Consider the following 26,194-nt stretch of genomic DNA (forward strand, 5'->3'; position numbering starts at 1 on the left):
AGTTTGGCAGCTTTCTCAGCACTCCCTGACTCCGTTTACCTTTACTCCGTATCCCATTCTCTTACTGCCTATCTGAAGGATTGGATGGGCAGAGTATAGGTGGCGGTGGTTGGTCCTCCCCGTATGTTGTCCATTTAATTCCAGAGCACTGATTTTTCCGAAGTGTGCTCTGCCCTGGGAAAATGGACACATGTTCCTCACAATAGGAATAACTAATTACTTCTTTTTTTACAGAAAAAGTTGGTGATTCAAGGAAAGCACATTGCAATGCATTATAGTAATCCCAGACCTAAGTTTGAAGATTGGCTTTGTAACAAGGTAAGCATGTATTCTTACCAAATAGACAAAAATCCTTCGGGTTTTGTTGTTTTTTTTCTTTGTCTGAACAAGGAAACTAGAAAGTACACAATAGCCAACTTTTATCATAGGGATATTTTCCTGCTTTGTGACTTTCTTTGGGTCCTCCTGTATAGATACTGGAAATACTAGAGTCCCTAGAACACTAGTAATTTTATTTATTCAGATCCAGGTTCTAAGCTCAGTATTTCAATTAGGATTTTAGGTTTGTTCCACTTTACTGTTTCTTGATTTCTAGAGGTCTCAACTTGTGGCATAGTCTCTTAATTACATTAACCAAGTCCTTCTGACCCTGCTCAAGTTATGAAAGATCTGTTGTAGTTAGTCGTGTTGGGAACCTGGCTGGCTGAGTCAGTAGAGCATGCAACTCCTGACCACAGGGTTATGAGTTCTAGCCCCATGTTGAGCATAGAGCTTACTTTAAAAAGTAACAGGAATTTGGGGCGCTTGGGTGGCTTGGTGGGTTAGACCTCTGCCTTCGGCTTGGGTCATGATCTCAGGGTCCTGGGATCGAGCCCCGCATCCGGCTCTCTGCTTAGCGGGGAACCTTCTTCCCCCATCTCTCTGCCTGCCTCTCTGCCTACTTGTAATCTCTCTCTGTCAAATAAGTAAAATCTTAAAAAAAAAAAAAAAAAAGTAACAGAAATAACATTATGGTCCTGTCACCAGTGCAGTCTTTTTATTTTCTTGGTAAAGGTTGATCACTGAGGGGGCGCCTGGGTGGCTCAGTGGGTTAAAGCCTCTGCCTTTGGCTCAGGTCATGATCCCAGGGTCCTGGGATCAAGCCCCACATCGGGCTCTCTGCTCAGCAGGGAGCCTGCTTCCTCCTCTCTCTGCCTGCCTCTCTGCCTACTTGTGATCTCAGTCTGTCAAATAACTAAATAAAAATCTTTAAAAAAAAAAAAAAAAGGTTGATCACTGAGGGCACTTCGGTGGCTCAGTCAGTTGGGTGTCTGCCTTTGGCTCAGGTCTTGATCCCAGAGTCCTGGAATCGAGCCCTGCATCAGGCTCCCTGCTTCTCCCTCCCACTCTGCTGGTCCCCCTGCTTGTGCTCACTGTCTGTCAAATAAATAAATGATATTAAAAAAATTTAAAAATAAAACACCAAGAATATACATTAAATTAAAAAAAAGATCAATTGATTTGAGAGACCACGCGTGCAAGAAGTGAGTGAGTGGGTGGGGCAGAATGTCAAGCAGACTCCACACTAACTGGGGAGTCTGACACAGGGCTTGATCCCACAGCCCTGAGATCACAACCTGAGCAGAAACCGAGAGTCAGGGGCGCCTGGATGACTCAACGGGTTAAAGCCTCTGCCTTTGGCTCAGGTCATGATCCCAGCGTCCTGGGATTGAGCCCCACATTGGGCTCTCTGCTCAGCAGGGAGCCTGCTTCCTCCTCTCTCTCTCTCTCTCTGCGTGCCTCTCTGCCTACTTGTGATCTCTGTCTGTCAAATAAATAAAAATAAAATCTTTAAAAAAAAAAAACGAGAGTCAGACACTTAACCAGATGAACCACCCACATGCCCCACCAGTGCACCATTTTGAGCTTTGATGTTGCTGTTGACATTCTGAGAGTACTTGGATTCTTTGTCCTGCATGTGGTGTGTGTCCGGGAGGGGACTAGACAGTACTCCATTTATGTCGTGTTTGTATATATAGAGTGGTCCATATAGTGAGTGCTTTTCTGATACAAGAACAAGAACTTTGCCACTATAGGGTTTGCTCTAGGGTTTGGAGGTGAACTGAAGCTTTTCCCCAACTTGATAAAAATAGAATTGTACTTCAGAATCTGTCAAGATTTGTTTTTCTTGGGAGATTTCACAGTGAAACATTTTAAATTTTTAGGTGAATGCCCCTTTGTCTTGGTTACACGGTATCACTCTCTGCTTTTTTATTTGCTTACTGGGACTTGTCCATGGCCCTATTGCTCTAACCCACTTAATTAATAGTAAGCCTGGCCTGCTATGAGAAATAATTACAGAGAAAACTTTTTTTCTTCCAGTGCTGCCTTAACAATTTCAGGAAAAGACTAAAATGCTTCCGATGTGGAGCAGACAAGTTTGGTAAGCCCACACTCAGCTGTTTGGAATAAGCATTAAAAACCTGACTAGTTGAAATGTCTGCGAACCTGAAGAAAAGTGTAGATTGTAGGGCATTTCAACAAGTAATTCATATATTTTCCTTACACTTTCTTACCTTACATTGGGTAGATGCTTCTGATGATTGTGGGTGCAGAGACTTCTATTTCCCAAAATTAAGCCAGCTCACCTGGTTTGCATTCTGCGTCTGCTTTTCTTTAGTACTGAGGTAATGTCAGTCCTCCACTGGCCGAGTTTCTGCATTCCACATTTATCACATCGAAACTAATCATGTTTTATTATAGCCACAGATGGTTTTTTAAAAAATGAGTGCTACATTTACTTACAATTGAAACTTGGGGTTTGAATGTATTTCTTTACTAAAAATACACTGGTTTATTTTTTGTTCGTCTTAAGTTACTGAGTCTCCCTGTCTCCTTCCCTTCTAGACTCTGAACAGGAAGTGCCCCCTGGAACCACAGAATCTGTTCAGTCTGTGGATTACTACTGTGATAGTAAGTCCCACTATACCCTTTTGGCCTTTGTGGTAGAAGCTGACCTCAGTTGGAAGTTTTTTGTTCTCTTACCCTTTTTTAATGAATAGCGATGGCTTCAGTTTGTCCCATAAAAGATTGGTGTTTAGAGTCTTCTTCATGTCGAAGTGCAAAATATACTAGGAATCTCCCAAAATGGATTTGTGTTTGTCCTTGAGCCTGCCTTGGAAAGCACTGGTGGTGGGAATGCACATACATGTCATTTGTCTCTTTCACCACCAGCAATCATACTTCGAAACATAGCCCCGCACACTGTGGTGGATTCCATCATGACGGCACTGTCACCCTACGCGTCGTTAGCTGTCAATAACATTCGCCTCATAAAAGACAAACAGACCCAGCAGAACAGAGGCTTTGCGTTTGTGCAGCTATCTTCTGCAATGGTGAGGTGCTCTCTGAATCTTTCCTTTTAAAAGAAACTGGGCTTTCAGAGGCAAATGTGGTTCATCTAATTGTAATACTATGTGGAAGGCTCCTGGAGCCCAGAGTTCAAGGCTGCATATGATAAGTGGTAAAAATAATAGCGTATACCTGTAGATAATTGGCAGAAGTGAAGTTTGAGCCACAGCTTAATTTTTTCTTCTTGCTTTGTTTCAGATTGGTTTAGCATTTACTTCTTTAATAATATGGGGTACCTTCATGTGCTGGAAGAAGAAGGGCTATTTTTTTATTTCTTTAAGGTTTTATATGCATAAAAAATAATTATTGTGTGGAGTTGTTTTTTTTTTTTTTAATAGAAACCTGTACTACTTTGAATGGGGGTAGGTGATAGGGAGAGATTTTTAATTACATGACACAACTGTCTTTGTTGACATTCTCCTTAGGATGCCTCTCAGCTGCTTCAGATACTGCAGAGTCTCCATCCGCCTTTGAAAATTGACGGCAAAACTATTGGGGTTGATTTTGCAAAAAGTGCCAGAAAGTGAGTGGCTTTATTGTCCTTATTTAAACTGCTGTACTTGCACACTTGCCCAGGGATGTTTTGCTGACTGAACGCTAAGCCCATGTTCTCGACCCTAAAGCACAATCCTCCCTGGTTGCTGAGGTCGGGAGGGAGACAGTTGTCTCTCTTTTCTTACAGCATATGCCCTCCTGTCCTGAAAAAACAGTTGCCAGAAAACTTCAGAGCAGGACAGAGGCACACATGACAGATGGGTTGAGAGTATGTGTTGCGCAAACAGCTTCAGGGTAGTGCAAACCCATCTGGAAATAATCCTTTCCAGAACAGCGTGCTAACAGCTTTGTATAGAGTGAGCTTCGGTCTAGAGATGTAAATTTCCTGTTCGTAGTATGATTACTCATCCCACAGACACCTTACTAGATGGCAGGATACAGACTACAGCAGTGACGTTACAGAGGCATTTACCCAGTGAGGCATTGCCTGTGGGGACCACTTCCTGCTCTGAAATGAGGCCTTTCTGGCATTTGAGAGCTCCCAACAAAGGCTAGAGTGAATTGCTCATCCCTAGCGGTGTGGGGGTCAGATTGGGAGCCACATGCTTGGGTTTTTGTGGTTTCAGAGACTTGGTGCTGCCAGATGGTAACCGGGTCAGCGCCTTCTCTGTGGCTAGTACGGCCATTGCTGCTGCTCAGTGGTCATCCACCCAGGTAAGGTGGAGGATTTTTTTTTCCAAGTAGTGTGGTGGTGCCCAAAGTCACAGAAGGGATCTTTCCTCTGGTGTCTTAGGAGCTCTCCAAGGGCAGTTTTAGGGAGCGCTTTCTGGCTTCTTTCTTTGATGTCCACTAACCTCACCTGTGTGTCTTCTTTTGACATTTTGTAGTCTCAGAGCGGCGAAGGAGGCACTGTTGACTATGGTTACCTGCAGCCAGGCCAGGACGGCTACGCCCAGTATGCTCAGGTAGGCAGACTGAACCAGCCTCCAACGTCTGCTGTCCAGAGCATGTCTGAGAATAGCAGCTTTAACAGTGGACTTTTCTTCAGTACTCACAGGATTACCAACAGTTTTATCAGCAGCAAGCTGGAGGATTGGAATCTGATGCATCATCTGCATCAGGTAGTAAACTTCATCTCTATTATAGCTTTTGTTTAAGCGGCTGTGGTTTAGGAGATAGGGCGTGTCCGAGGGTGCACTTTCAGGGTTGTCACAATGTGCCGAAGGTTCTGGGCAAGATCAGGAATGGATAATAGCCTTTTAGAGATTGTGCTGTGATGAGTGTTTATTTTAGAATTCAACTTGTATCTCCTTTGGCTGCGGCATTTGGAATCATGGGTGCCCACATAGGTTTGTGTGAGCAGAGGGTATGGTCCTATAGTCTGGTGCCCAGACATCAATCAGATGGCTCTTTGTAAGAAGCCTTTGCTTTGGTTTTTTTTTTTTTTAGAATTATTAAAGCCTTATAGTTAAATCTTTTCTGAACCCTAGACCAGTTATGGATTCTTCTCTTCTTCTTTCTATCATGCAGAATATTTAACTTTGTGTGTAGCATTCTAGTAGGATTATGAAAATGATAATGTTGTAGGTTCCAGGGTGGTTAGTAAGAATTAGGTTACTAAGAACTGACTCATACATGGGGGGGGCGTCTGGGTGGCACAGTTAAGTGACTGGCTCTTGATTTTGGCTCAGGTTATGATCTCAATCTCATGAGATGGAGCCTGCTTCGGGCTCCACGCATAGCTGGGCGTATGCTTGAAACTCCTTCTCCCTCCCCTCCGCCCCTCCCCACCAAGTTCTCCCTCTAAAAATCAGTAAATCTTTTAAAAAAACAAAACAAACTGACAAAGACGGAAGGCTAGATTGGGCAGTACAGATAAAAATGGGTGGCTTGGAGTTCAGTGCCGTGGCCCTTGCTAACCCCTGTGTTTACCATCAGGCACAGCAGTGACCACCACCTCATCGGCCGTAGTGTCCCAGAGTCCCCAGCTGTACAATCAGACCTCCAATCCACCCAGCTCTCCGGTAATCCTGTCGTCCTAAATACAGAACTGGTGACTGTGGGGAAAACTTTGTTTTGCTGTCCAAGTATTATCCTTTCCTGCTGTGTGAGCCAGGATCGAATAGTACACAGACATTCCAACCGTACTTCTCTCTGTCTGGTAGTATTAGATAATAAAATAATTTGGGGTATGTATTTAAAGCATAAGATTCCGAACAGGGTGTATGCTTTCTGCATGCTTCGACTTGACCTTCAGGAGGAAAGTTGTCAGCATGTGTTTTGTTCAAGGATTGCCTTAGATCATTGCTGCAGTGTGTCTGTCCGGGGAGCCCTTCCACCTGGATGATTGCAGTGATTTAGTTCTCTTAAGAGGCTTTACAGTTGAAATTATATTGAAGCTGCTGTTCTTTCCAGACTGAGGAAGCACAGCCTAGCACTAGCACAAGTACACAGGCCCCAGCCGCTTCCCCCACTGGTGTAGTTCCTGGTACCAAATATGGTAAGCCAAACCTCATGGGGCTGTTGACAGTTGGAAGGTCCTAGTTGTTGTCTGTGTCTAGTAAGAGTTCCTCTCCCTTTGTGGGGGTCAAGAGGGACACTTGGGGATATGAGAGAAGACAACCATTAAGGCCTGCCACATCTCAGTGGCTTAGAGGTTGAAGGAAAGCGCATTCCTCACCTGGAATGACCATGCACCGGGTTTTGTTTTTGCAGCAGTGCCTGACACATCCACCTACCAGTATGACGAGTCTTCAGGATATTACTATGATCCAACAACAGGGCTGTACTATGACCCCAACTCACAGGTAAGCGCAGGCTCTCCTCCCCCATTTCACTAGAAATATCTTTGTTTCGCACGGTCCATTTATGAGGCATGACAGGAAGTGTCTCCTGCAAAGGAGCAAGTGACCCACATTAGTTTTAAGTTCTTCAGAACCATCAAGATGTAATTTCTATTTATGATTTTAATGTTTAAGGTTAAAAATGTACAGTGATCATGTAGAAAAATACACAAAGCTGAGGTGTACATTTGTTTGAATGTTTCCGTGTAGGCACATTCATGTGTATACCAGCCCTGAGGTGAGCACTTGCTGGTCAATACCAGCCCTCTTCAGTAACCTCTAGTCTGACTTCTGGTACCATTATTTTGTCAAGTTAAAATTTATGGGTGGCTGTTAGTGTTTATGTCACGACCTAGATAGGAGTGTGAAAATGTGATTTCTTGTGTATTTTTTTTAAATTGAGGTAAAATTCACTCTTTGCTTGCTTGTTTGTTTTTGGGGGGGGATGTTTAAGTAGGCTCCACACCCAGTGTGGACCCCAACACAGGGCTTGAACTCATGACCCTGAGATCAAGACCTGAGCTGAGATCAAGACCTGAGCTGAGATCAAGAGTCAGATGCCTAACCAACTCAGCCACCCAGGCACCCCCTTAAGACTTTTTTTTTTTTTTTAAGATTTATTTATTTCAGTAAGAGAGTATGTGCACAAACACACACACACGCACAGCAGGGAGGGACAGAGGGAGAGGAAGAGAGAAACCCAGGCCAGCTCCCCACTGAGCATGGAGTCAAACGCGGGGCTCAATCCCACGACCCCAAGATCAGACCTGAGATGAAACTAAGAGTTGGATGCCTAACTAACTGCAACACCCAGGCACCCTTAGGTTTTATTTTTAAGTAATTTCTACACCCAGCTTGGGGCTTGAACTTAGAACCCTGAGATCATGATCATGCTCTGCCAGCTGAGCCAGCCAGGCACTTGCTGTTTGTTTGTTTGTTTGTAATCCAAAACATTTCATCACCCCAGAAAGAAACGCTGTACCATTAGCAGTCGCTCCTTAGTCCCCCTTTACCCCAGCAACCACTATTTCCTTTCTGTCTCTACAAATTTGCCTCTTCTGAGCATTTCATGTAAATAGAGTCAAATAACATGTGACCTCTTATGTCCAGCCTTTTTTTACTTAGCATCCTGATATATTCATGAGGGTAGAAATTAGCAGATCTCTGGGGTGATGTTTTATTTTGGGTAGTGGTATATTATTTTAAAGAGGAAAGGCAGCTTTAACACTCCATAAATAAACAATTACCTCTGACCAGAAGCTATATATATAGAATAATAAAATAAGTGCTTTTAACAGGAACTTGGCATTGAGAGCTTGTGGTTTCTGAGAGTGAGGTGTGAAGTGGAGAGGGACCCACCTGAGCAAGCTAACCTTGTATGGTTCTGCCTCTCTTGTTGGTGCAGGCTGACCGTTAGCCAGGCAGTTCTTAGTGGCCATAGCCGTTGTGACTCCTATGTCTGACCCATGCCACTTTCCCCAAAAGAGACATAACAGACCATCTCCCATGGGTCCCTGCTGAGCAGGTAGAGTGAATGACTAGGGAATAAGGAAGAGGAGAGATAGGAGCTACCTATCCACCATTGCAGTTCCGCCTACATGTATCAGATTCGGTTCCTTCACTTACCACCTTTCAGGCTCCCAAGCTGGCTCTTTACAGCCCTGTGCTTGGTTGCCTGGGTTCGGGTTTGGGGCAGTTGAACCCGGTGAAGAGCTATTAACTGGTTGTCATGGAGGATGTGTGATTAAAAGCTCCTCCTGAAAAGGGGGCACTTGGCTGGTCCAGTCAAAGGAGTATGGACTCCTGATCTCAGGGTTGTGAGTTCAAGTCCCATGCTGGATGTAGAGATTACTAAAAATAATAATTAAAAAAAAAAAAAAAAAACTTTTTAAGAAATCCGAACTACCTGTTTTGGCCACCTGTTTTTTTCAATGGTCTGTCAGTGGAGAGGAGTCAGACACATGGCTCTTCGGGTGCCCTTCAGGCCCAGGGATTAGATTAATGGAACTACACTCTTTAGAAACCATATTCTGCTTTTGCCCAAGAAGTTTCACGCCTCTTCCTGGCTGGTTCTTCATCCTTACCACACCAACACATACAGCAGCTTCTCTGGGCAGGAAAGACTACTGCTCTGCAACATGTTTTGTGTTTGTGTTTAGTTTTTTTTGACAAAACAATCTTGACATACCTTTTTTTAAAAATTTATGTATTTATTTGACAGAGATCACAAGTAAGCAGAGAGAGAGGGAGAAGCAGGCTCCCTGCTGAACAGAAAGCCCAATGCAAGGCTCGATCCCAGTACCCTGGGATCATGAGCTGAGCCGAAGGCAGAGGGTTTAACGCACTGAGCCACCCAGGCACCCCTTGACATACCTTTTTAACAAAATAATCCTTGAATGATACAAAGCAGAAAGTCTGTATTAATTGTGCTTTGTTTCTAGTACTACTACAATTCCTTGACCCAGCAGTACCTTTACTGGGATGGAGAGAAGGAGACGTATGTGCCAGCCGCAGACTCCAGCTCCCATCAGCAGACAGGTCTACCTCCTGCAAAAGAGGGGAAGGAAAAGAAGGAGAAACCCAAGAGCAAAACAGCCCAGCAGGTGAAAGACCACAACCCCCTGAGCTCAGTTCTCTCTGGGCAGTTGGGCTTTTTTTGTTTTGGTTTTGGTTTGGTTTGGTTTGGTTTGGTTTGGTTTTTTGAGTTGCGGCATCTGTGTCGGTTTTATTTGGATGTTTTAAAAACGGGGCCACATGTCTTACTTACATTAAGTTCGCAGAGCATTTTGTAATTTGTTAATGTTACCATACATTGTCAATTGCCTGTGTATATACTTCGAGGGAAGAATATCCTAGAAGATTCACAGGCTTTTGCATAATATTCGTTCATGACTGTGGTCATATGAAGAAATTTGTGGGTGGGAAGTAAGGACGCAGGGGGTTCGTGGCAGAGCATGGGATTGAGGTGAGACTCTTACTGGCTGCTCACTGTGGCGCCAGACACCATTCTCTAAAGTCCTGTATCATTTTCTCCTGGTTGTTCGGCATTAGATCGCCAAAGACATGGAACGCTGGGCTAAGAGTTTAAACAAGCAGAAAGAAAATTTTAAAAACAGCTTTCAACCTGTTAATTCCTTGAGGGAAGAAGAAAGGAGAGAGTCTGCTGCAGCAGATGCTGGCTTTGCTCTGTTTGAGAAGAAGGTAACAGTAGCAGGAATGGCTGCACTTCGAGCTGGGAACTGAAGTAAAACTTGAGGCTTATGACCGATTCTCTCTTTCCCAGGGAGCCTTGGCCGAAAGGCAGCAGCTCATCCCAGAGCTGGTGCGGAATGGAGACGAGGAGAATCCTCTCAAGGTAAGGGAGGACCGCCGGTATGTTTGTGCTGTTTGTCTCCGTGTCTCACTGGGAGTCTCGGCTTCATCTGGGCTGTGATTCCTCCTCAGAACTGGATATGTTCCTGTCAGTGGGTATTGAGAGCAGCTCCTGCACATACAATCTGTGTCCAGGGCTTTGTTTTCTGGGTGAGAGCTGGTGAGCTGGAGCATTGAATGAAACCTGAATTCCTAAGCACAGTTGAGTTTTATTGCATTTGTAAATAGAGCATCTTAACAATCTGGAAAGAGAAAATTAAGACAATAAAACGTGTTACTTGATAGGTAGTGGTCTGTGTTGGGCCATTACTCTGATCTGTTTTATTTGGGGTTCTCATTCATAGTTGTTTGGAAGCAACCATCCAAGAACTTTTCCTGGGTCCCAGGAGGCTGGCAGGCCCCGCCCTTAAGGACCTGACTGTTGTGCCCAGTTGAATGAAATGCAGTTCAATGTTGAAGCATGGCAAGGGGCAGTGGGAGTTCTTGCACATCTGGAATTACACTGTTAATCTATCTAGATACAAAGTCCTGGCTCCTCACTGTGTGTGTCCATTGACCCACCCTCTTGTCCCCAGAGGGGTCTGGTTGCTGCTTACAGTGGTGACAGTGACAATGAAGAGGAGCTGGTGGAGAGACTCGAGAGTGAGGAGGAGAAGCTGGCCGACTGGAAGAAGATGGCCTGCCTGCTCTGCCGGCGCCAGTTCCCCAACAGAGACGCCCTGGTCAGGCACCAGCAGCTCTCAGACCTTCACAAGGTGGCCGTGCTTCTCTGAGCCAGTCGGAGGCAGGGAGGGGAAGTGACATGGGTGCCCTGACTGTGGTGAAGGTTCAGCAAGTCCCTGCCTGGAGTGATTGCCTTTAAAAGGCTGTTCTTAATTACGGTCTGTTCCAAATCAGAGAGTGGCAAGGAGCATGGTGGGTCCATATACACCAGGCTCTGGTTTTCCTGCCGTGGTATACTGAATGGGCTTTGACTCTCAGAATAAATATAGATATTGATAGAAGTAGACATTGCAGATCAGTATGGTCTGATTTACGATGTCTGTCAAATCTCTTGTACAGCAAAATATGGATATCTACCGACGATCCCGGCTGAGTGAGCAGGAGCTGGAAGCCTTGGAGCTGAGGGAGAGAGAGGTGAATGAGCATCACTGTGCCACTGGAAGGAGTGTCTTGTATCTTCCTTTAGCTTTTATTTGTAGCACATAGTTCCAGGTCCCAGGGACAAGATAGGATTTGTCACATATTGTCACCTGGCCGTTGTGGCTCATGTAGCCTGTACCTGGGGGCTCTGTGTAGGTTGTGAGCTCTGCTCACAGGTCCTGAATGCCGGGTACTTGCTGGTGAGGTACACTGGGTTTTAGTAAGGAGAATGTAATCTCGTTTGGCCTGTGGTGAGAGAGGCTTCCCATTAGACCCAGGAGACATCAAGGCATAAGACTACTGGAGGGATATGGAAGGAAGCAGCGGGCAGGGCAGGGTTTGGGGTGAAGGCAGCAAAAGTGAGGCCAGTAATGGAGAGGCATTGGATCGTTCATGAAGCAGGTTGAGGGCCAGCCGGGTTTAAAATACAAATAGAGGGCAGTGGGTTAGAAATGAGCCAGTGGGCAGAGTTACTTGAATTTTCTCACCCCACAATCATTCTGTAGTTCACACTGTCAGTAGTTAGGGCTTCAGCTTTCCTGTTCTTTTCCACTGTTTATGGTGCAGCTCCCCAGGGACTGATGAGCAGGTCTCTGGACGCCTCCTTTGTGCAGTCTGTCCCTGGAGATCAGCCTGTCCCAAGTGGGGAGAGGAACGGCAGCTCTGCCCTCCTCTAGGCTGCACTCATGGCCCAGCAGCCCTGTCCAAGGGCTTGACAAACAGTGGCTAATTAAGTAAAACTCCTTGGTGCAGGTGTAGCTCTGCCCCAGGCCCCATACACAGTTGATCAGACTGAGTGCAGTGAGGGAAACAAGCATGTTTGGTATCTCAGACCATCTTAAGAGGCCAAACTCCAGATGAGGAAAGTCCTTGAGGGTGGTGATCATGAAGTCCGAGTGTGTTAGGCTGTTACAGATTCTAGTCTGAATGTCTCTAGCATCGTTTGTTCTCCCACACAGATGAAATACCGAGATCGAGCCGCAGAAAGACGGGAGAAGTACGGCATTCCGGAACCTCCAGAGCCCAAGCGCAAGAAGCAGTTTGATGCTGGCACTGTGTACGTGTTGTGCACCTTTTCCACTTCATTAGCTGGGGCTCTGGCTGTTGTAAGTAACTGTGTGTTTGCCACTGGCAGGAATTACGAGCAGCCCACCAAAGATGGCATTGACCACAGTAACATTGGCAACAAGATGCTGCAGGCCATGGGTTGGCGGGAAGGCTCCGGTTTGGGACGAAAGTGTCAAGGCATCACAGCCCCCATCGAGGTAAGCAGTGAGAGTGGGCTTCAGCGTTTGCCGGCTTATTCTAGTGAGGAGACTGCTGGAAGCACCCAGATAGCCCAGGGCCCAGGGGTGGGTTCATGTCTTCTCGGGCCGTGTCACCAGCCAGTGGGAGTCTTGCTCCCTGCAGGTTGCCCTTAGGTCACCATCCCCCCTTTATGATGTCAGTTGAGAGGAATGGGAGTCGTACCCTACTTGATTTTTCTGGTCTTTTGGTATCTTTGGGTAAAGGCCATCTTCTGAGAAGTGTATATGTCCTTTGTCAAAAAGTCTCTCTCTTTTTTTTTTTAAGATTTTATTTATTTATTTGACAGACAAAGATCAAAAGTAGGCAGAGAGGCAGGCAGAGAGAGAGGAAAGGAAGCAGGCTCCCTGCAGAGCAGAGAGCCCGATGTGGGACTCGATCCTAGGATGCTGGGATCATGACCTGAGCCAAAGGCAGAGGCTTTAACCCACTGAGCCACCCAGGCGCCCCCAGAAATAGTCTCTTAACACCAACTCAGATCCACGTAGCTTAGATTGGATTTTTTTTAAAGGTGTACTATGCTTTAATTTCTAAGTGATCTTGGTCATGTATAAAATAAACTATCATTTAGTAGGATTTTTATCCATAAGAAATCCTTTAGTTGGTCAGAGCTCAGATTGAGATACGGTCTCAGGATCAGAGGTCCCCACCCACTGGGCTTCTAGACCAGAGCACCACCAGTGATCTGATCCCTCTCAGACCTGGCAACACAGCTTAGGTCAGACTGTTATGGCCAGAACATGTTGGTCTCGTGTAAGTAAGTTCTGACATCAGGCTGTCCTGCTATGATCTGTGCCCGTAATTACCAGGCTTTTCTAGACTTCTGTGGAGTGCTCTGGGACCCTCACTAGGCACAGAAGCTTGCTGAGGAGGCACTGGGAGACAAGGTTGGGGGATGTGTCTCTCTCTCTGCCTGTCTTCCTTAGCGCATTTTATTTCTTCAGTCCTTAAACCTACCCTGGGTCTCCCAACTTCCTTCCTCCTGTCCCTGGAGGGTGGTTCTGTTTGGTTGGGAGTCACCCGGATGAGCAGGTGTTAGAGCAGTCCACACCCTCCCTGCCAGCTGCTGACAGAAATTTTGTTTCCCTAGGCTCAAGTCCGGCTAAAAGGAGCTGGCCTGGGAGCCAAAGGCAGCGCATACGGACTGTCGGGTGCGGATTCCTACAAAGATGCTGTCCGGAAGGCCATGTTTGCTCGGTTCACTGAGATGGAGTGAGGCTCAGAGAAAGAGGGAGGGAGGGAAAGGTGACAAGGAGCTCCTCGGAGCACAAGGAGTGGTCCATCTCCTGAATTCACTCTTAACACCTGTCTCTTTAAGGGCATGCCTTGTGCTGTTAATAGTTTTTAGGGCGAACCACTCCATTCTATAAGGTTCTCCCACTTACAGGAGTTCTCCTTATATGGACTGTCTGGAGAATGGCCTTCCTTCCTGCCAGAGGGCTTATGAGCTGGCCAAGGGGACAGTGGGTCTTTTATACTTCAGTGTACATAGTGTAATGTAGTGTGTTTTACGTGTGTAGCCCATGTCATGGTCTGTCAGCCCCTCACACTCCTAGGGGGTGTTGAGATGCCCTAGGTGGTATGTGACACCAAAGCCGCCTCTGTCATTTGTTGTGCTGTCTTTTCTTGGCAAAAGCCTTGTGTATATTTGTATATTACACATTTGTACAGAATTTTGGAAGATTTTCAGTCTAGTTGCCAAATCTGGCTCCTTTACAAAAGAAATACCTTGAAAAATGAGTGTCTGTGTTTCTTTATTCTCGGGTGACCAGGTGTGCAGAACCTGTCTGAGCTAGTCAAGCCTGATGGTGAGATAAGTGTGTTAAAAGTTATTTATAGTATTTTATGCTATTTTCCTTACCCCAATCATGTTCAGATTCTTAACTTCAAGAGTGTGTTAACATGTTTTAAAATTCTTCATGAAAACTCAATCATAACTGAGTCAGCTTTTCCACTTCCATTTTCTAAAGAGCAAAGAGAGTGTGCACACTTGTGAGCCTCCAGTTCCAACAGACTGTTCCAGCATGCAGCATCGGGCCATTACAGCGCTGCTGAAGCACAGGGCCTGAGAGGGTCCCGTCGCCCTCCGTGGCACTCCACTCGCTTTCTGTCTTCTCACCTCAGCTGCTGAGGAGCTGCTCCCGGGTGTTGCAGAGTTTGCCATTCTAAATGGGGTCATCCCGTCCTTATCGTCCTCTTGACGAGGGCAGGAAGTATGTCTGAGGCTGCTCTGGGGCCTGGTGTGATGGGGCGTCCATGGTGCCAATCTGACTGAACTGAGTGCTTGGGCTCCATGTTTGGCATATAGTCAGGGAGGGAGCTTACTCTGAAAGCTGGAATCCCACAGCTTTTTTGGGTGGTTACATTTTCTTATCTTCAGGCAGGCCTGGCCCTTCTAAAAGGATGGAAAGTACTCAGGAGGCACTTGCAAAGTGAGTGCTCTTGGGCCCTCACCCCAGCCTCCCAGGGGGGCCTTGGAAAATGAGGAGGCAAGTGCAGAAGCCTCACACCTGGGCTTCTGTGGGGTAACTCCTCACAAGGAAGGATCCCTCTTCCTGCCTTCCAGGGTCAGCCCTGGGGTGAGGAGACCACCCTGGCCTCCAGAGCTGTCATGCATCTCGGACATGCTGCTGTCTTCAAGCTTGCGCAGCAGTCACAAGCAACCTAGTTAAGTGGATCTGACAGCCAGCCTGGAAGATTCTTCCAGGTAGAGACACATCCTGAGACCTGGGAAGCTCTTAATTACATGCACCCAGCTCATCAAAGGCGACTAGAAGCCTCTGGGGGCTGAGGAGGGAAGCCCAGCTGAGCCCTGGCAGGGAGCCAGGTTCCCATCAGCCATCTTGAGCTCCAAATGGGCTGCCCCACACCAGGAAGGGCACTTGCATCTGTCCTGTACTGCCTGGTGTGGACACCCACCATTTTCAGCTGTTCAGGACTCCCGCCCCCCCCCCCCAAGACTGCTTGGGACCACAGCATCTTAGAGCCTGGCATGGGCTTCCCTGTAAGCATGAAGTTTGTGTGTAGCCCCTCAGAGAAGCTGGAGGCCCCCATCTCTCACTTCTAGGCTGCTGCATAGCCACTCCTGTCGCCAGTATACCAAACCAGGTGACCGCAGCCTTCACGAAGTTTGACAAGCTGTACCATTGGCTCTGGTCTCTCATGCAAGGCCAAATTTGGGGGTTCTGGGTACTGGATGGCTGAAGCCCCTAGGGCCTGGCATCCCCCCACCAGCCCCTCATGGGCTGTTTCAACCCCAAGCCCAGCAGTGAGTGTCCTGTGTCCTGCCTTGCCCCACCACAGAGCTGCCAGTCCTCCTCCCCATGCCTGATGGGGTGCTGTGAGGGCAGTGCAATTGCCCTAATCAGGGAAACCCGAATGCCAAATTTGGAAGGGACTCTGGCTGAACTGGAGGGATCTCCAGGGATCCCATGTCCAGTCTGCCCTTGGCTGGGACAACTGCTGCATATTCAGGCTTTGAGGGCCGTCCAGGAACAGCTGTCATGGCCAAGCATCAAACAAGTTTCAAAACCCAGACGAGCGGCCAGGCCTGAGCTAAGCTCCCCAGGCATGCGGTCTGGCTGGGGGGTCTCAAGGGCACCCGGAGCCCAGCCACTAGACAACCTGATTCCCGAGGGATGAGTGTCCTCAGGGACAGGTGGGGTGTGAGGGGGAGAGCGCCCCAGAGAAGGACTTTGTGCTGCTGGTGGCCACCAGGTGGCAGCACGGCATCATCTATCGGGCCAGGCTGGTTTAGGGGCTGGGGAGTGGGGGTTCTCTGGCAAGTTCTGATGTGCTGGAGGGTCCCAGGGCCTCTTCCAGGTCTCAGATTCAGGAGCACATGACTGGAACTCCGGCCTTGCTGTGTGTGGAGCCAGGCAAGCAACAAATTGGCAGACCCTGCAGGTACCTGACAGGACCCTACCAACCACCCCCTAGCCCGGAATTCCCTCCTCTGGAAGGGGAATTGTTACCCTCTGTGGGGCATGAGCCAGGCTGGCCCCCGGCACAGTGAGTGCTTCAGTCTCTTAGCATTTCTTTCCAAAGCAGGTAAATAGTTTCTGTGGTCGATAAAATGCATTTCTGCCTCTCACACTCCCTTCACCCACAGGCCTGATTATTGACTCACAGAAATACTCTCTTGGCAGAGCCCACAACGGATCCACAGCTAGTCTCTGCAGTCAGGGGAGTTGGGCCAGACTCACCCAGGGCTTTTAGCTGGAGGCAGGGGATGCCCACGTACCCTCACCCCGCTTCCCAAAGATGGAAGGCAGAAGGGGAGCTTTCCACCTGAAGACACAAACCAGAGGCAGTGCCCCCCTATCGGGCTTAGTCCCTGCACTGCTCTCATCTGGTTTAAAGAGGAAACTGAGGCTCAAAGCAGAACAGTTGCTGGAGGTTACCAAGCTGGCAAGTGCTGAGTGTAGATTCTAACCTAGGGGCTCCTGTCTAGCTGGCCCCTAAGCAGAAGGAACTCAGTGGAGAAGGGAGACCTTAGCTGCAGGCACAAGGTCAGGCTCAGGTTTGGGCAGGACTAGCTCCAGTTTCAGCTGAGGAGCTGGGGGTGGAGCAAGCTGGGCCTTGGGACGCACCCCCGCCCCCCACCACCATAATGCCCTGGGGAGAGAGAGAAGACAGACAGGGAGAGGCAGAGAAAAAAGACAACTGCAGACAAAGCAAGGCCTAGAGGATGCTGGGAAGAGGAGCAGGAAAGGTCCGTGGTGCTGCAAGGGGCGGGAGGAGGATGCGGGGGCGGGGGGCAAGATAACGGAGATAGGGGCGGCTGGGTCTGGGGGAGTCAGTTCCGCTCCATCCCCTGGCCTCAGCCACCCAGATAAGACAACTGAGCAGCAGTGGCAAAGCCTGCACGCTGATGGGGGAGGTGAAGCCACAGTAGGAGGGGGAGGGGCCAGGAGGCCTGGCCCAGACCCCCAGTCGCCCGCCTATCAGACTGAAAGGGCCCCAAGAGCCTGATGCACCCAGGCCAGCTCCCAGCTCCAGGCTCCCAGCCCCAAGCAGGCACCACCAACCCTTGAGTGTGGCTGGACAGGAGCTATTTGAAAATGATTCATGGATGTAATTAAGTGTCCCCCACTATCCTCTTGCTTGGGCCCTGGCGGGTGTGGTGCAGATGTGGGAGCCTGGCCTGCTGTGTGGGTGTTGGGTTCAGTGCCGAGTGCCCCAAGATGCCCATCTGTGGGACATGGAGGAAGGCAGGGCTGGACCCAAATCCTGGGGGCACCAGCTGGGGGTCTTCCTCCCCTTTTGCTTTCTGCCCAACACCCCAGTCGAGGGGCAGCCCCCTGTACTCACAAGCACTCAGCAGGAGCACACACACCCCGATCCTCAACCAGCAGCAGCGGGCAGACTTTCCGCAGCCCCCCATCCTCGCCGTGAGGACACACAGATGCCTGAAGACCCCAAAAGCCCCCCACACATGCGTGAAGCATACCAGCTCACACATACCTCTCCCTGACCACCTGGACGCGGGCACGCCAGGTCCAGTCAGGGAAGCTCACCTCCATACACATTTGCAGGCTGCTCTGGCCCAAGGGGGCGGAAGTCAGGCTCTCCTTATCACCTACCCAAGGAAGGAAGTATGGCCTGGAGGCAGGTGGGAGCTGGGAAGGGGGAGGCCAGGCACAGCCTTGCACACGCATGTGCTCTCTCTGTGGCTCCCTCTTCCCCAGGTAAGAGGATTTGGGGGGCTTCCACCTGCCTAGGCTCTTGAACTCACTTGATAGAGTCTGCCGCTCAGCCCTAGGGTTGAGAGAGCTGAAGGACAAGGGGAGGCTACGGAAGGTGGCACAGTGTGCCTGAAATAGATCTCCTGGAGGCTTAGAACCTTCCTTTCTAGTACCTGAAGCTACACCTAGCTGGGAGGGGAGGAAGCAGCCTTCTCAAACTGATCCACTGAGGCTCAGAGATGGGGAGCAGCTAACCCTCATGGAAACAGCTCGTGGAAACCCAGGGCTCCTGCCCTTGCCCCTCATCATTCCCATAGGTTGGTGTCCTAACCCACCCAAGACTGGGCTCTGTCATCTCCCCTCAGACTGGGAGAGCCTAGCGCCTGGCTGGCTCGGGTACCCCCACCCCCGCTGCCCAGGCTTGGGGTCCCCAGAATCTGCAGGGCTCTGCCTCCTCCCTCAGACAGGGATCTCCTAAGGCTGGATGGACTCTGCCCACTCACCTTGGACTAGGCACCCCAGCACTAGATCGGCGGGGCCTCTCCTCTAAAACTTGGAGCCCCAGCCCGAGCCCCTTGGGCTCTACCAGACTCAGATGTAAAACGTGAGCAACTACCACACGCTGCTGTGGCCCCCCCCACCCAGATTTTTCTGGTTCTTATTAATGTAAATGAAATCTGCTCCGAGCAAGCGTCCTTAATGGAAAGCGTTCCTGGAATTTGTGCACACGTGGTGGTGGGGAGGGGGGGCACCGTGAGATTAACTCTTGTGCAGCCAGACCAGGACACATTGGGCTGCTGTGACCCTGCGGCCTCAGGCTGGGGTGGGGCTTCGGGAAACAGGGACACTTAGCTCTTCCCAGGACTGTGTCCCCACAAGAGCAGGGTGGCAGAGCACCTTACGAATTCTGCCCTCCCCCAGGGGACCAGCTGGGCAGGTCCAGAGGTCTCTCAGAGCCTGAGGAAGGTGGCCTTGCCAGGAAATGGGGAGCCCCAGAGGGCCTTTGATCAGGGAGGGACCCAGCCAAAAAGACTGGAGGGGCCAGGAAGCTGAGGAGGTGGGCAGCCGACACTTCCACTGTCCATCCTGCTCTCATCTGGCTCTCTGCTGAATTGGGAAACTGGACCCAGGCAGCAGACACCTTCTCTTTGAACTGCCCTCCTTGCAGGGAGAAGACTTCCCCTCTGTGATGCCCCCCCATCCCTTCTTTGCCTCTTACTCCTGAGATAGATACGCCAAGACCACCGTCTTCCCTCCTGGGGGTGGGGGACACAAGGGAGCTGGAGAGCTCAGAATGGGCCCCCAGAGACGATGGTTTGTGAGGCGGCGGGATGGGGGGGCACAGAGAAGGCCTGGCCTGGAGCCCACAGTGAGCCCTGCCTGACTCCCGCCCCCAAATCTGGATGCTTGTTCTGGCCCAGCCCTCAGCATGCCCCAGCGGAGCTATGCTTTCCAGCCTTTAGGGCCAGGACAGGGATGTCTGCTTCATTGGCGGGGGTAGGGAAGAGTCTAAGATTTCAATTTCTCCCAGGTGTGGCTCAGTCTGGAGGATGCCTTGGGGAGGCTGGCTGAGGGGCCGGCACCTGGGGGAGGGGGTGGTAGGGAAGGGAGGGGCAGGGGCTCAGGAGGGGTTTCAGGAAGAGGAAGAAGCCACAGAGAGAAGGGGTGTCAGAGAGGGAAAGGGGGTTCCAAAGGGGAGCGGCTTGAAGGCTGGGGCTTCTTTGGGGAGGAGGGATTCAGAGGGGGACCGACTTTAACGGGGGACAATAGGCTGGCAGTCCTCCCTCCCACCCACACCTGTCAGGCGGGCTGGGGGAGGGAGACTGACCCACTTAGCTGCCTCCCCTCCCAGGCTTCCACTAATGAGCGCTCTGGGCTTTGGGAGGCAGCCTTCCCCCCCAAGGCTGTGCCTGAGGCTGTCCCTTCCCCCCAGCCCCTCATTATCTACTGGGGGTGCTCACTGGCTCAGGCTGCCCCCCTTATCTGCAGCTGTGCCTGCCTGCGGCGGCAGCAGTGAGAAGACTCTGGGCCCCAGAATGTGCCCTCTCTGCCCCGGGCTCCCTACACCCCCAGGGCTGGGGAGACAAAGGCTCCCAGCTCCCTGCTGTGCAGCTCCACGGGCTCAGGCTCCAGCTCCGAGCAGAGGGCTTTGATTCCACCTGTGGGTCCCACTAGCATGCCAATGAGGGAGGCGGGGGTCGGCTGGCTGCTAGACTCACAGGCAGGCTGGGACCTCCACCCCTGGGATGGCAAGTCTGCTCCACTCACCAGGGCCCTGTGGTCAGAGTCCCACTTGGCCAGGAGAGGGGCTCATGACGGGGGGGGGCAGGAGGGGTTCCTGAATGTGTGAAGAGCACAGCTCTGGAGGGTGGCAGGGAGTAACCCCTTTTGGGTCCCAGCTCTGCGAAGACTCAGTTCTAGGAGGTAGGCATGGGGTCAGAGGAGATGGTCAGGAGAGGTTTGTGTGGGGCACAGCTCTTTGGAGGTGGGCAGCTCAGGCAGCACAGCTCTGGAAGGAGAAGAATCTGTAGGAGCACAAATCTGGGAGGAGGATATTGGTGGGAGCACAGCTTCAAAGGATGCAATGTGGGAAGCACAGCTCTGGGAGGATTGTGGGGAGGATTGTGAGGGCAAGAGCACACAGTCTGGGGGCTGATTGTGGGGAGCACGGTTCCCAAGAACACTCTGCGAGAGGACAGTCCAGGGAGGAGCCTGCCATGTCTTCCCTAGCTTTGGCCTCTTCTGACTCCTCCTCCCCAACATTCCTGGGGTGCATGGGGAGGTCTGGTTGCTGGAGCATGCCCAAGTCCCCCCAGGCTCCCCCTGACTCTGTCCCGCTGTCCATCTGTCCTCCCCCTCCCCAAGGATTCCAAAGCCCAGGTGGCACACTCCCCTCATGGTACCCTCATTAGGAAAGCTTTGAGATCCTTCTGAAGCATCTGCCCCACCCCCGCTTCCCCCCTTTTCCCAGCCAGCTGCAGGCTTTGGCCCCTAGAGCCTGATAAATATTTATGACAAGATAAGCAGTATCTGCCAGGTCCCAGCCCAAACCTTTGTCCTAGGAACCACAGGGGGAGGCAGGGTCAAAACTTGAGTTTCTGGGGGCAGAGCTGGGCCTCCAGGCTCAGGGTAGGGGCAAGCCTGAACAGTAGGCCTCCTAGGCCAGTGAGGGGGCTGGGATGGGACCTCACCCAGGATTCAGAAGTGAGTGAGGAAAATTCCTCCAGGTGCCACACTAGCCAAGGCGATCCCCCCCAATCCCGCCAGGTCTCCTACAGGGACAAGGGTACACGCTGTCCTTGAGACACATTGATTTCCTGCTCTAGTCTGGACAGGATGCTACCCTTGTCCCCAACTGTACCCAGGGGCGGGGAGATGCCACATTAGGGGTCAATCCTTAGTTCAGTTATCCAAAGCAGCCCCAAAATTAAAAAGAACATCGGTAATGGTGAGGTCAATGAGACCCTGAGCATTCCTGATCCAGGGGGTGGGGCCCAGGTGATCTATGGGGTCATACATGGATTCTAAACCAGCCCTTAGAGTGCGATCCCACAAGGCAGCCTACTCGGTTCTGCCAAGCTGGGAGAAACCCTGATGATGAAGTGGGGGAGGGGGTGTGGGCTGCATGAGGAGGCCTGGGGGAGGAGTCCCCACCTTTCTCAGTGTCTGGGTCCTGCCTAACGGGCCCCAGATCTTTGTCCTTCTGGCTTATTGGTGCTGGGAGCCTGGTTGTCACCTGGTGAGCCCCCTGAGGGAAAGGTCAGGTTCCTTTGGCTGGGAGCCAGAGGCCGAGGTGGACTAGCCCAGGCTGGGGTCCTCCGCTCCTGGCTTGGCCTCTTATGCATGGCCCCAGGTGCTCCAGGCCTCAAATACCAGCCTGGGGCAGCAGCGGCTGTGCCCTACTTAGCATGGTGTGGGCGGGGAGTGGGGAGAGATGGAGAATGATGCAGGCTTGGCCTGGGGCAGCTTGAGGGTCCCCACTCTGAAGAGGGCTCAGCCACCTTGAGGCAAGTGTCAGGAGGCTGGTGGTCCTAAGTCCCCGCAGGCCAGCTCTGCTGGGCCATCCATCCTATCCCTGTGCGTACCCAGGGTGCATGAGAGGCGTGGCCTGGGTGCACCCCCACCCCATCAGCCTTAACTCTAGCCACGCTTCAGACCCACCTTTGCCCCCAGTGATAAATGCTCCCTCTGAGCCAAGCCTGGCCAAGCTAGGGTACATGAGGCCTTCACCAGGAGGTTTTTCTGTGCTGACCAGAATTGCTATTGCCATACAAGTGAAATTTGTTAACCTAGAGCAACTTGGACCAGTGGGGATGCAGGACCCCACAGGGGCCACGCTGGGCTGGATCTCCCCTCCCAGAGCTCCGGGGAAGAGCTCTCCTCTCACCACTGCTAACCAGCCTCCAGAAAGAGCCAGCCAAGGCCATTGAGGGAGGGCAGGAGGCCTCAGAGTGCCTGTGGTTCTTTCCTACTTCTCCAGAGTCAGGAGACATCTCTAACCTGCCCAAGGGCTGCTTTTCCCCTCCATTCTCTACCCACCCCAGATCTTCGGGGTGGGGGTGTTCCTAGCCTCCCTGATGCTCTGATGTCTCCTCAACACTCTCATGCCCAGGGCACACTCTCTGTGGAAGGGTCTGGGAATCTAGATTGGAAAAATCCTGTTTGACGCTAGCAGACTGGAAATGTAAACCACCCTGCCCCTGCCCCCACCCCCGCGGCCGCCTATGCTGACCCGCCTCTCACAGGGCCACTCCTGCGCAAAGAGCCACATCTCCAAGGCCACGCGAAGCCCACATCATCTCTGAACCTTGGCTACACTAATGAATTAATGGAAAAGCCTGAGACTCCAGGAGCTCCCAGGTGTGCCTAACAAGCATCTTCTGGAGTCACTGGGATCCCCAGAGATGGCCTTGGCGGTAGGCTGTCGGGCCTTGGGGCCAGAAAGCCTGAATGCCCAGTCTCTTGCATGGAGCCTGCGGGTGTGAGAGGGTCAGCCCCAGGGTGGGGGGGTGGGGCGGAGTGGTCAGTAGCTGCCCAAGTCAGCCCTGAGTCTCCACCATGACCTGTTGAATGTGACCTGTGCTTCTGGCTCCCAGGCTGTCCTGGGCTTCCAAGAGTGTCCCCAGTAGTGATGGAACAGGAGCCTTTCTGCCTGTCCCTGGACCTTCACACTCAACTAGGGTCCCAGTGACGTGGCTAGAGTCCCAGGGGCTGTGGCTCTTGGAGGACAGGATGGCCACCTTGAGGAGCCATACTCCAGGGCCTGACGGTATACTCCAGGAGTGCACAGTGACAACCACCCAGGCATGCGTAACTGTCCTCAGGTGTCACACAGGGTCCTTTAGGCCTAGGAGAGCAGATTCCTGGCTGTGTGCTTCTCTTTCTCAGACCAATGATTATAATGGTGACTCCCTGACTGCCACTCCCTGAGGTCAGGAGCCGACTTGGATGGTCTCCAAACCCCAGTCTGCCCAGTTTGGAGCCCAGTTAAAGGGACTCAAGAGTTCCACTCAGGGCTCCTAGGGTGGAGACCTGTGAGATAGGGGTGGGCGGTGGGGGCTAGGGGATTTCTCCCAACGAACCGGTTCTCATCTGTCCCCATACCTGGACTTCTGGCCCCTGGAATGTTGGGACTGGGTGATCCCAGGCTGGATAGTGCCCCCCTCTGCTCTAGCTCAAACCCAGCCTCCTCCACCCACCCCCTCCGGCCACATCCCAAATCCCCAATCCCAGCAGCAGACCTCGGTGTTTGCCTGTTGCCATGGCAATGGGATGCACCTTTCTGTTACCATGGCAACCAGCCAGGGGTTTTTAAAATTCAGTTGAGGTAATTTCCACCCCTCAATCCTCATCCTCAGACACCTCATTCTTCTTTTTTCTTCTCTGGATCTTAGAAGGTTGGGTTGGGGGGTGGTGCTACAGCCAGGAGCCAGAGGTAGAGGGTCAGAGGGGCTGGTGAGAAGACTCAGGCCTCATTCCCCCCCGACTGCTCCACCCAGACTAGACCCTGGAGAATAGGGCAGCCTCTTCCCTATTTCTTCTCCAGGCCCAGGTCTGTGATGAGAAGAAGGCTGTGCATGGCTGGGCAGGCCTGCGTGAGGAGGCAGCCCCGTCAGCAGAGACCCTCTCGGACCCCTGTCTCTGAGGATCTCAGGGCCCCAGGGCCTAGACCCCAGGACAATAGGGGACAGATGTTGTTTATGCTGTATCCTGGTGCTAAGGAGCTTAGCTTAGTGGAACCCTGGGCCAGATTTGGGCAGAGGGTGTTCTAGAAGGATGGTGAAAAGGCAATGCTGACACTGTCCAGTACCGGTCCCTCCCCCTCCCTACTAGGGAACTCTCTCCCTAGGCACCTGCCTCATTAGTCTAGTCATTATAAATTCTTGAGGCCCCACATCCCCTCCCTGCCCCTGCTTGCCTCCTGGCTAGGAGGAGAGATGCTGAGAGTCCAGGATGGACAGGTGGGTGCCCCCTGGGCAGAGTAGACTGGATCTAGGGGATAATGGGGCTCCAGCGCCAAGCACTGCCTGACTTTGTCCCATCCGCAGGTAACTCTTTGACACTTTGACCTGTGTCTGTAGTAGACTTGTGCTATCATAGGTGGGCCCCCCAAAAGAAGAGTTTTCAAAGAGGAAGAAGTTGGGGAGAGCCCTGTAGCAGGGGTACCCCTCCCCTCCCCTGTTCTGTCCCTAGGCCTGTTCTCCTATGCCATCAATCAGCTTGGGGGGACCTTCCCCCCAGGATGTACACAAAATATCTGTGTGACCCCAGTGGCCACGGGCTTGGTTCTCAAAGCCAGGGACCGGTCGCAGGGCCACGGTGGGTGGTGGTGCCAAGGCAGGAGGGAAGTCACTTCCAGCTTCCCTGTCCCTTGGGACAGCAACCCCTCCTGGGGGCACAAATGGGCAGCCTGACTTTGGGGGGGCTACGAAAAAAACCCAGATTGAGGCCCAGGCTGCGTAAGGCCCCGCCCACTCCTGCTTCTTCACCCAAGACAGGAAACTCCCAAAGACAAGATTTTGATTGGGTAAGAATTGCCCATCCCAATCTCCTTTGTTATTTTTTTAAAGGTTTATTTATTATTTATTTTAGAGAAAGAGAGCACAGGAGGGAGAGGCCGAGGGAGAAGGAGAGTCTGAAGCAGACTCCCCACGAGCAGGGAGCCCAGAGCCTGCAGCCCAGTTCGAGGCTCAATCTCAGGACCCTGGGACTATGACTATAGCCGAAGGCAGAGGCTTTAACCCACTGAGCCACCCAGGCGTACCTTTTCTTTCTTTCTTTTAAAAGATTTTGTTGGGTCGCCTGGGTGGCTCAGTGGGTTGAGCCTCTGCCTTTGGCTTGGGTCATGATCTCAGGGTCCTGGGATTGGGCCCTGAATTGGGCTCTCTGTTCAGCAGGGAGTCTGCTTCCTGACCCGTTCACCCCCACCCCGCACTGCCTGCCTCTCTGCCTACTTGTGATCTCTCTCTCTCTCTCTCTCTGACAAATAAAAAATAAATAAAATCTTAAAAAAAATAAAAAATAAAAAAATAAAGTTAAAAAATCTTAAAGAAAAAAAAAAAATGCCAGGGGCACCTGGGTGGCTCAGTGAGTTAAGCCTCTGCCTTCAGCTCAGGTCATGGTCTCAGGGTCCTGGGTTTGAGTCCCAAATCGGGCTCTCTGCTCATCAGGGAGTCTGCTTACCCCTCTCTCTTCCTGCTTCTCTGCCTACTTGTGATCTCTGTCTGTCAAATAAATAAATAAAATCTTTAAAAAACAATAAAAATAAAATACCTCTTTGAAGGGGCGCCTGGGCGGCTCAGTGGGTTAAAGCCTCTGCCTTTGGCTCCAGTCATGATCCCAGGGTCCTGGGATGGAGCCCCCCATTGGGCTCTCTCTGCCCAGAGAGAGCCCCGCATTCCTCTCTCTCTGTCTGCCTCTCTGCCTACTTGTGATCTCTGTCAAATAAATAAATAAAAT

The 26,194-nt window shown here is 51.1% G+C and overlaps 1 protein-coding gene across 2 annotated transcripts in view; it reads left to right on the top strand.

The window, feature by feature from the left end:
- Positions 1–14,288, top strand: part of RBM5 (RNA binding motif protein 5) — a 24,672-nt gene extending 10,384 nt beyond the window's left edge. For both annotated transcript variants that reach the window (XM_032868101.1, XM_032868102.1), the window contains 19 exons: positions 235–318; positions 2,362–2,422; positions 2,887–2,952; positions 3,214–3,374; positions 3,816–3,913; positions 4,512–4,599; positions 4,773–4,850; positions 4,934–5,006; positions 5,824–5,909; positions 6,301–6,385; positions 6,601–6,692; positions 9,170–9,331; positions 9,780–9,929; positions 10,012–10,083; positions 10,676–10,855; positions 11,163–11,237; positions 12,203–12,300; positions 12,379–12,508; positions 13,639–14,288. In XM_032868101.1, the coding sequence (XP_032723992.1) occupies positions 235–318; positions 2,362–2,422; positions 2,887–2,952; positions 3,214–3,374; positions 3,816–3,913; positions 4,512–4,599; positions 4,773–4,850; positions 4,934–5,006; positions 5,824–5,909; positions 6,301–6,385; positions 6,601–6,692; positions 9,170–9,331; positions 9,780–9,929; positions 10,012–10,083; positions 10,676–10,855; positions 11,163–11,237; positions 12,203–12,300; positions 12,379–12,508; positions 13,639–13,764 (1,965 nt within the window). In that variant the 3' untranslated portion in view covers positions 13,765–14,288. The remainder of the gene's footprint in view (positions 1–234; positions 319–2,361; positions 2,423–2,886; positions 2,953–3,213; positions 3,375–3,815; positions 3,914–4,511; positions 4,600–4,772; positions 4,851–4,933; positions 5,007–5,823; positions 5,910–6,300; positions 6,386–6,600; positions 6,693–9,169; positions 9,332–9,779; positions 9,930–10,011; positions 10,084–10,675; positions 10,856–11,162; positions 11,238–12,202; positions 12,301–12,378; positions 12,509–13,638) is intronic.
- Positions 14,289–26,194: the final 11,906 nt, after the last annotated feature.

Source organism: Lontra canadensis, unplaced genomic scaffold (genome assembly GCF_010015895.1).
Source record: "Lontra canadensis isolate GAN:19392208 unplaced genomic scaffold, GSC_riverotter_1.0 scaffold35, whole genome shotgun sequence".
NCBI classification, from domain to species: domain Eukaryota; kingdom Metazoa; phylum Chordata; class Mammalia; order Carnivora; family Mustelidae; genus Lontra; species Lontra canadensis.